The sequence below is a fragment of the Pocillopora verrucosa genome, chromosome 8, assembly GCF_036669915.1.
Source record: "Pocillopora verrucosa isolate sample1 chromosome 8, ASM3666991v2, whole genome shotgun sequence".
Lineage (NCBI taxonomy): Eukaryota > Metazoa > Cnidaria > Anthozoa > Scleractinia > Pocilloporidae > Pocillopora > Pocillopora verrucosa.
In genome coordinates this window covers 15683151-15692826 of record NC_089319.1, presented here as the reverse complement: position 1 = coordinate 15692826, position 9676 = coordinate 15683151, and the positions used below count along the sequence as shown (strand labels likewise).

Here is a 9676-nt window from a genome sequence, read left to right as displayed (position 1 = left end):
AGCATAAGCATGACCACATCTCATAAAAGGCATGCCACTTTCCATTCACTCGACCCACCAATCCTTGCAAACTACAACAGCTGGATGGAAACCAACGGAATAGATTTTGCACTACTGTTTTTAATGGAAGAAAACTAAGCTCTATTTGATTAGTAAATGATACAGGCAGTAAAGGGAGAAATCAATTTCAACTTTTATTTAACCATCTTTATTTTAAAATTGACAAATTATCAATCATGAGGATCCCGATAGATACATTACTAACTAACACATGGGAATCAGGGAGAAACTTCGATATTTCCAGTCAAAAACAAAGTTTCCGAATAGAACGAAGTAAATATGAAAATAACAACCTTATGTCAAATGATTTTGTTAGACCAGGGTACCGTCTCTAGGGAAGGGAGCAGATTTCCCTTGTCCATTCCCAGTAAGTGGGCTATTCCGAGCCATATGAAGCTCTTTCAACAGACACTCTACGTGCCATCGTTTTCTCCTTATTTGTGATTCAACTTTCTCTAGTTCCAACGCATTTGCCTGCGTCTCGACCTTCTGATAATCATACAACTGAGTACTTAATTTGATTGACTGTTTAAGTTCGTCAATTCGCTTATTTACGTCATCGTTGACGTCACAGTTGGCGCAATATTCATCATCGTTGCCGTCCATCAAAACATTCAGCGTTTCAATCGTTTTCTCTTGCTCAATAAGCTTTGATTCTGTTAACTTTAAATCATCGCGAATCTTTTCGATCTCTTGTTGAAGTTCTTCAGTCTCTGAGTCAATGTATGTACATGTGCATTCGTCGAATATTTCAACGTTGGTCTCACTGTCAATCAGTTCAGCAACGATGTACTCGTCGTGCTCTAAGTTTGAAGTACTATTTTCAAGCATGCACGAATATGCCAAATCAGCAAATTCTATGGTGTCTGTGTTCGTAGAGGCGCATTTCACTTTAATTTGTAATGTACTGTCTAAAGTTCTCTTCGCTGAGCTTCCATTTACGCCGGAATTTTGGTGCAAGATTTGGTTTTGTTCAAATGAACTGTCTGAATGTAACTCGCTTATCCCCGTGTCATGATCAGTGTCTTTGGCGCCATCCTCAACATTATTTTCCTTGCTGTCCACAGAGCTTGTGTCTCGTCCATTGATATTCCGGTCTAAGTCTTCCACCGTTCGAAAACTGCTCTCGACGACTTTTTCTTTCACACCCTCTCGTTCATTTAGCGATGGTGAACAGTTTTGCTGATTCTCGGAGCTTTTCTCTACTGCTTCGAACATTCCACTAGACGTTTGAATTCCTTCATTGTTTTTTAGTTCCATTGGTTTTGTAATATGCACTTTGCCACTGAAACGTTTTCTTCCTTCTCTTTGCTTCTTCTCGGTCTCCCTACTCCTCGTACACTTTTCTTCTCTCTTAAATTCTTTTCTCGTCTCGCGAACTTTCTTAGCCCTCCTGTTTTGTTCTACACAAGTTCCCGATGCACTCATGAGGGGGTCGCCTTTTGGCTCAGTCGTTTGTCTTGATCGTAATTCTGCGTCGACTTTAGCCAAGGCGCAGAGGATCTGTTTGCTGCATGTTGTACGAGTGATACCAGAAATAGTGTACTTCTTTCCGTTCACATTCACTTTCAGATGAGGCATGTTGGAATCAATTTTCTCCTTTCAAGTTCAGTCAATCAATCTGAAAATGCATGGGTGAAACAATAAGGTTATTTTCTGCGAAAGTGTACCTAATGTAATTATGTTACGGCACTTGAACGCTTATCAACCAGTCACAATGAGTTAACGTAGTCTGATCATTCTAAGCATCTCATAAACCGTTCCCTTGAAAAATTGAACCTAGGGAGAATCAGGAAATCCGTCATCTAATCACGTTAAAAAAGTACCCGAAGGCCCAAACTCAACCCTGAAGAACTGCATTAGAGAAATAATAACTTTCTCGCCTTGTGGGCTGAACGGCACTAAATGCGCGTGTGACTACCGTATCGTGAGTTCCACTGGCATGTCGTGGAAAGCAGAAGCGAAGTCAACTGATGGAATACATACGGTTACTACTATCAATATGATTATCAAACTGTAATGCCAAGGCTACAAGAGGGTGTCCAGCTGCGAACAAGTTAGTGAGTACATGGAAACGAACCCAATCTAACGCGTATTACCCAGGGCAAAGTAGTTCACGTAGATCAATTGTGACCAGAGTTCCATCACACAAGTAACCAACGCAAACTTGGCTTCTCAAAGAAATAGACATTCGTCACCTGACGAAGACTAGTTGTGTAGCAGTCGAAAAGTCGCGATCAACACACGATTGATAGATACAAGAACATACATAAACTTTATTTTACTTTACTTTATTTAGTTTCGAATGCTTGCATCTTCGAGCTAAGCCTGACTCTTCAGTACAGCTGAGACAAACGATGACACGTTTATCTTTAAAATCACGACGAACAACATTAAATTTCTCTTGACATTTATCGTAAATTGTTTCCATTTTTTTTCTGATAGTAAATGTTTAAGAGGTGGTATTCCAACAACAACTTGTATCTCATAGACAGTTTGTATGGCGGTTTTAGTCTTATCATTTAAAAGTTCACCTCTTGACGCTTTGTAAGTGAAAGGGGAATGATCAATATCACGAACACTTCGGAAAATTCTACTACGCGACAAGAACAGTTTTCTGGTTGGTGAGTTACGAGAGAATGTGACGGAGCATTTCTCCAGACTGTTCGGTAGTAGGGACTTCTGGAATGAAACTGGACAAAAAAAATATGCGCATCAAATGTGTGTTACTGAAACTGTTCTTCCCTTTGTACAACTTTAACACGTTATGTTTTTTGGTTTGGATTTTGAGGCAAATAATCTTAGGTGAGCGCAAAAACCTTTCATTTACTTATGAAACAGAAACAAAGATGTCATTGACCGAACACCGTGCTTAATATGTTTCAAACTTACTTTTGACACAGCTTCTTGTTGACCTTCGAGAATTCGGTAAGAGAGTTTTAACTATTGTTCCTCGATAACAGGATGCCACAAGCTTAACTGAGCTGTGAACTCAAGCCATTACGAAAACCAGATCCAATAGTATGATAATAATGACTGTGGGAGACATCAAAACTTGTTTAGTCCTAGCCGAAAAGCGTCAGCGCAACACCTTTTCACTCAAAACAATCGTTTGTTGTTACTACAAACTAGCCAACACAAAGAGAAATTAAAAATCTAAATTAAGACTCGAGATTGGCACGTCTTGAAGAGGAACATTTGCACAACTTGCTAGAAGACTATTAGGTTGCCTAATCACTATTGTTTCCAAAACATCACTCGAGGATTCTATTAATTTTCGCAGCTTGATGATATCATTCGGGTGTCGTAATGGGTCAACAACTATATGATGTGTTAATAAACCATTTAGGTTTTTCTGTAGGAACAAGCTCTCTGATTTGACATTTCAAGAGGTTGCTTATTTAGCTCTTAAAGAAATATTTATTCGCCTGACAGTGTTATACTTTTCTTATAAATTTTAGCACATGTAAATTTGGTAATAGATTTCGCGGGACCAATCGTTTTAATTTGTTTCAGTTTGAAAGAGACAGTCGAAAAACAAAAGAGGCAGAACGTAAATTGAGGTTTTTTAATGGATTTTAGAACGTGTTTTTGATTGAGGAAATGCAATTCACAGGTTTTAGATTACTATTTTTGTCGCATATCTGTTGTTTTGTGTACTTTAATTGGTAACAAAGACATTAAAAGCGTGCGTTCACTTTTTTTGACAAAAAACGATTTTACTTTCGTAAACATAATTGTGAAAGCTTCTTCATTTCAGCTGAAATATTTCTAGTTCTACTTTCTTTCAGTTTCGTGGTTATTCCAGAGTAAAAATTGAGTGATAAAACCCGTTGCCACGGGCGAAGTATATCTTATGATATCCTTCAGCAAAATAAAGGTTCCACAATCTAATACTTTACTTTCGAGCTGAAATAAATGGAACGAGGTGCTTTGATGTAGAAGCTAGTTAAGATACTTAGTCTCGAAATCGCTTTATCAATTTGAATTCGTGAATATCGATGTGGCTCATGTGTATCTGGTCTATAACTTAAAATCCAGAACACCCGAAAAGATAAGATTTGCCTCATCGATAGATATCACCTTAGAGTGTATAAGGAAAGATATCCTCGACTTAACATATGGACAGACATATGGAATTTGATCGCTTCCAGCAGCCACCTACTGAAAAAAAAATTTCAAACACTATAAGGGGATAGAAATCTTAGCCTTCAATTCCAAAGGCCGAGCAAATCCCGCACACCACGCACTTTGAAGAGCAAAGAACTTACCTGGGCCTGCAGCCACCCACGCTCAGTTTGGAACAACCTTTGGCTTTCTTAGGCAAATCGGAAAATATAATTGCTTTGTCCTTGATTTAGCATATCTTCTACGAGCATCTTTGTTTACAATACTTATAACAATGATAAAACAGATTGTCTTTTATGGGGATAAATAAAGCTTATCTCTCATTTTACTATACAAACAATATTACTACATAAACGTAATGAGAAAACTTAAGAAAATACAAAACCAACACCTGTATATAAGAGTGCTCGATATCAATTCTTGGTCGAAAACAGAAGCAGCTCAAATGAATTTATAGATGGGGACCGATCATTTTTCCGCATTTTTCACCGTAACGAAAAGTTCATCAGAAATTCTGTTTTAGGTGTGGTACTGTACTGCATTTAAAACTGTATTATGTAGGATTCTTTAATTGAAATTCAAAAGATGCGAATAAAAATATTTCAGAGGAATGGTGAGTCGCTGTCTTTTCTCAGTAAATTTATGCACATTGTTACCAAGCCAAAGTTCAGTTTTTTCAAATCCCTTTATCAGCGGTAGGAAAGAAAGAAAATTTGCACTTACTAAATAATACGAACAGCACTTATAAATTCTGCTTTTCACAAATATAACCTTTGTGCCTGGTATTGACATTTTTTAAGTTTTCAAATTCACAGATCCCCGTTTATTGACGTTAGGCGGAGTCACAGGGAAAATTGATTGACGTTCCTGTTTGGTACGATTTAAACGGCTTATATCGATCAAATGGAGTAAATTGGCCGTAGCTGCGAAACAGCGTCGTCCTTCTTCCATACTCCTGCTTTGTTTGACTTGAACAACTTGTCTTATTATAGATATTAATTTCAATCCGGAATTTCTACCATACTTGATATAATAAAGACATATCAGTAACAACTGGGAATGAAGGAAACTCCAATAAAACGCTTTTGAATACTTTTGGAATGGCTACGAAAACCAACCAGGAGAATGGACTTGTTTCTCTATAAAGGGTGCGGGGTGATTTATCTTGTTTGCATAATAAAATGTTAGACGAGCCATAAAGCTTTCATCTCAACTTCTTTTAAGCCTCTAACATGTCTTCATCAATTCGTTCAGTTTTCTGTTTCACTCGAAAATAATTTAAGTATCCCTTAGATTTCAAAGAAACTCAGAGTTTGATGCACAAGACAATTTTCAAACTTCAGACTTTCGGCCGACATTCAGCAAGTACTATTCCTCTTGAAATATGAAAAATGAAATGAAAACAAAATAGAATTTGTCGCACTATCGGCCGGATGCGCGGTGAATTTCTGCGCAAAACTGAGAAACTTAAAGGAGAAAAAACATCTGCCATGTAAAATATCTCTAAACAATTCAAACGTTACTTCATAGATATGGGTGGACGAGGATCTGATTACATGCTAAGCTCTCTCATTGTTATTCTTATCAGGAAAGGTAGGATATGTTTAGTGTATAAATGCATATTTTTACGGTTATTTCAGCACTTTATATGTGTTTAACCTAGTGTCAAGTTTCTGCGGAGAAGACCAAATTGTTGTTATTTTTGTTGCTATTTGTTGTGTTTTGTGTTGCTTTACGACAGCTGTTTTTAGAAAAAGTTGACACTCGGTTTCCTCTTTGTTGCTTCAGTGAAATTCGCTCATAACTTCACAAAGTTATGGGATGGTAAGATTAATCCTTTGTCGGCAAAGTGTATCAATATACTAATATAATGGAGCCTGAACACACAAGTTACACCATCAAAACGATTTCTCTTTAAGTATCAAGAAGCTGACTTGTATCACAATTGATTTTATAATTTTATGATTTTATGATTTTATGATCTGTTCGTTTTGGTAATGTGACGAGCGGTAACAAGCTCCACATTTACAACTTTCACTACGCATACCACCTTATTGAGTAGTTTTCCATATCCCAACGGGTGTTATGAGACTTAACACGAAATTTAACATTCAGTTCAAATCCTAACGAAACCAAATTATCATTGCAATTTGTTTATCCAGCAAAGACAGAAATTCATAGTATGCTCGAACAGTGCAAATTTTATAAGTTTTGTAGCTTGGGAGTTGAATGCTCCAAACTTGAACTTTTGCATTCCCAATGCATTAAGTTTCAGTTTGCATTTAACAGCATATAACAGGTTGCCTCTCGCAGAAAGACTTGTTCAAAAGGAGAAATGGTTTTGTTTACTTTCTTACCTTATATTTGTGCCACTTATTTGACACAATATCCTGTGAACAGCCGCTTGTAATATCGTCACGGTTTGGAAAGCCTCAAGTGCCTTTTCACCATAACGAAGCATTTTTCAAAGAAACTCATCAAACTTGTGTCTGCAGAGACGCGTGGGTCACCACTTACTCCGATTCACTAACTCATCTCCACGCTAGTCGCTAACAAAAGAACCGTCTGTTCGAACAAACTTCGCCATTCTTCCTCTAATTGACTGAGGCACTTTAGGGATCATTTGACGACTATTTTGTTGTCGGAAGACGGACTATTTCTAAATTTGAGTGATTAGTTTCTTGTTGTAATTAAAGCGCTAAGACTCTCGTTTGTTTTTGGGAAAATTTGACGCATTGTTTCGTTGACAACGTGTTGCACATAAAAGATTATGTTTGCCAATGAGAAGCTTATTTGGCGCTAATGTCTTGATTTGTTTGCAGTAGATGTCGGCCAATATACCATCAGATGGGACAAGATTATGTCGCAAGATTAATTAGTAGTTAAAATTGTGTTCTACTTATATTCATCCCAAATTATTTGTTTAGTTTAGACAGAATGTACGAGAAACTACAAGGGAGCTTTTAACCACAAAAAGAAATAGGAAGACTATTAAATCATCGACCTCGAACACCTTCCTTTCTCGTTCCAGGTTTCGTTTGTCGATTACACTGTGAACTTCCATCGATTTCAGTTTGATTATTGACGATTTATTAGGGAAGTCAACGAAAATGGCCATGGTGAGTGAAGCAGGCTGAAAGGCACTAGTGACAGTGGCGCAGCCGCGCTTCTTTGGCGCGAAACTCTCAGTGACACAGGTAGACACAACTTCACAGCAAATGAGCTGCAGTCAACCAATCAGATGCGGGTATTTGCTCAAAAAAAGAGCCAGCCGGTTGTAATTTTTGAAGAAGCAAAGATCATTTTCTTTTAGCATTTCATTTCGATTCGTAAAATGGAACGACGCACTAATTTTTATAAGAAACTACAGAGTTCGATTTTTCTTTGCAAACGAGATTTTGTAGTTCTCACATCGATGCGACTTCTGTGAAGCCTTTGGAATTATAAGGTGGCAGGGATAAAACACTTCTCAGTCCTGTTTTACTCTACTCTGAAGTTATTTACGAGTTGTTAAAAGTTACTTTTTAGATTAAGGTGAATATTTCAAACAATTCATCACATTTATTGACGATACGTGAGAGATGCCGCACCTTAGTGTTAGTTCCTGATTAGTTAGCACAAGTCGCTCTTTGAAAGTCATTGTTGTCAGTCTTTTTGTGAGGTGCCGTTTGTCCCACGCGGGCAGCACGGTTGAAAGATGATTAGGCAGCGCTTTTTGCTCCATTGCACTCCATGTGGCTCGAAATAAGCTTCACTCGACTCCCATATCATCCATAAAGATTCGTATCTCATCGATCTATCGCCATGAACAAGTCAGTCAGACGAAGGCTATAAAGTATCTTTCCTCGAGAACCTCATCATCATCATAAATTTAGCGCATTAGGTGTAAATGTATCAAGTTTCTTAGGTTTTATCAGGTATTTGCTTCAGCCAAGAATGTAAAAGATACAACCAAGAAAATCACTAATCAGCTAAATACCATCGATGTTACTTATTTGCATATGATATCACTGTGTTTTGCTGCAGCTGAAGATAGGAACTGGGCATCTAACTGTTTAAAATAACATAAACAGCTGGTTGTTCGTTCTAATATACGCCGTGTGATAAGCTCTTCGCAATGCGCTGAAAGATAGTCAACTAGCATAATCTCCTAATCGTAGCAGTTCAAAGAAAATTTCACGTTTCCATACCTTGAAAATGCACATAGATGTCTTGAAAATTCTGAGTCAGACGCAGAGACTATCGTGAACCTCTCTAATTCGTCACTGACGGCTTACTGGTCTGAGGTATCTGCTGTCTACTGCATGGCCCAACTACCTGGATGGCGCCCAGGCTTGAGCGATTTTGGTGTCATGTGATAACTTCGAGTCTATATCTAACCCGACCCACTCTGAATAACTTTTGACACAAAATGGAAAATGAAATCACAGCCTGGTATGTAGTCACAAAGTGTATTAATGACCATAGACCTTCAAAACTGATATGGCACTAGTGTGCACAAGGATATGCTCTCTTTCCCATTTTGAAACAGGAAAAACACCCGAGCATTTTATGCTGAGGTGTAATTTTAGTGACAAGCATTTCCATGTTGTGTTGAAGCCAAGACAATAAAATACACATCATTCTCTATTAATTCTTAGCGCAGGATCTAGATTGATTTTGTAAGCAATAGTTTTTATTTCCCCAAACTCTATGTCATCACAATGCACATTAAACACGAAGTCACAGGAATGCTGTACAACAACAACAACAAGATGCAGAGTGAATAAAGTGAATCCTTCAACAAAACTTAAACAAAACTCAAATGAAATGTAAAACACTTCACTTATACATCAAAAAAAAAATATACTGGTAATCATATTTAAAAATCTTCACTTTCCCTCTTTTCATTCTCCTCTCTCTATGCTTTTCTAGAAGGGCTAACTTGCAGTTATGCTTGTTTCTTAAAGAATTCTAGGTTATACATAAATGAAATAAACAGTTTCAGAAAAAGTAAATGACTAGTGTTCAGAGGGGAGAGGTGGAGGGCTGGTAATCCTTCAAGGTGCTTGAATGTTTGAAATTGAAATGAGAAACAACCCACTAGCAAATACATACATGTATTTTTCTGATCAAAAACAAAACTATGGCTAAATTCTCAAGATCACCATATTGATGTTAAACACAAAAAGTAACACAGTAACACTAAAAAAATGGAATTGAATTCTTAGGATGTTATGGCTCACTTTATGTCCAGCTACTGACACATCATTTTGTTTTTTGTCAGTCAGATAACAGTTTTTGACATTTGACACTAAATGCAAGGTAAAAATTGTAATGATGAAAGTATATATTAAATCATTTCCTGTCTACATGTTTTCATAATCAAAATAACACATTTACAAAACAAACTCTTTATCAGAAATAATTTCAGATATAAAGAAGACCTTGACTCTGACATGCTAAACCAATCACAGTCTTCTGAGTCTTCTGAGCCCCTCCCTCCCCC

At 37.3% G+C, this 9676-nt stretch overlaps 1 protein-coding gene across 3 annotated transcripts; it reads right to left on the bottom strand.

The window, feature by feature from the left end:
- Positions 1–253: 253 nt before the first annotated feature.
- Positions 254–6761, bottom strand: LOC131769144 (leucine zipper protein 1). Of its 3 annotated transcripts, none has more exons than XM_059084887.2 (2): positions 6546–6761; positions 254–1681 (listed from the first exon to the last, which is right to left on the bottom strand). In XM_059084887.2, the coding sequence occupies exon 2, from the start codon at positions 1639–1641 to the stop codon at positions 373–375; it is 1269 nt and encodes a 422-aa protein (XP_058940870.2). In that variant the 5' UTR covers positions 1642–1681; positions 6546–6761; the 3' UTR covers positions 254–372. The 3 variants fall into 3 exon arrangements, with proteins under 3 accessions (XP_058940870.2, XP_066027446.1, XP_066027447.1); XM_066171349.1 differs by lacking the exon at positions 6546–6761 and adding an exon at positions 4332–4500; XM_066171350.1 differs by lacking the exon at positions 6546–6761 and adding an exon at positions 2953–2985.
- Positions 6762–9676: the final 2915 nt, after the last annotated feature.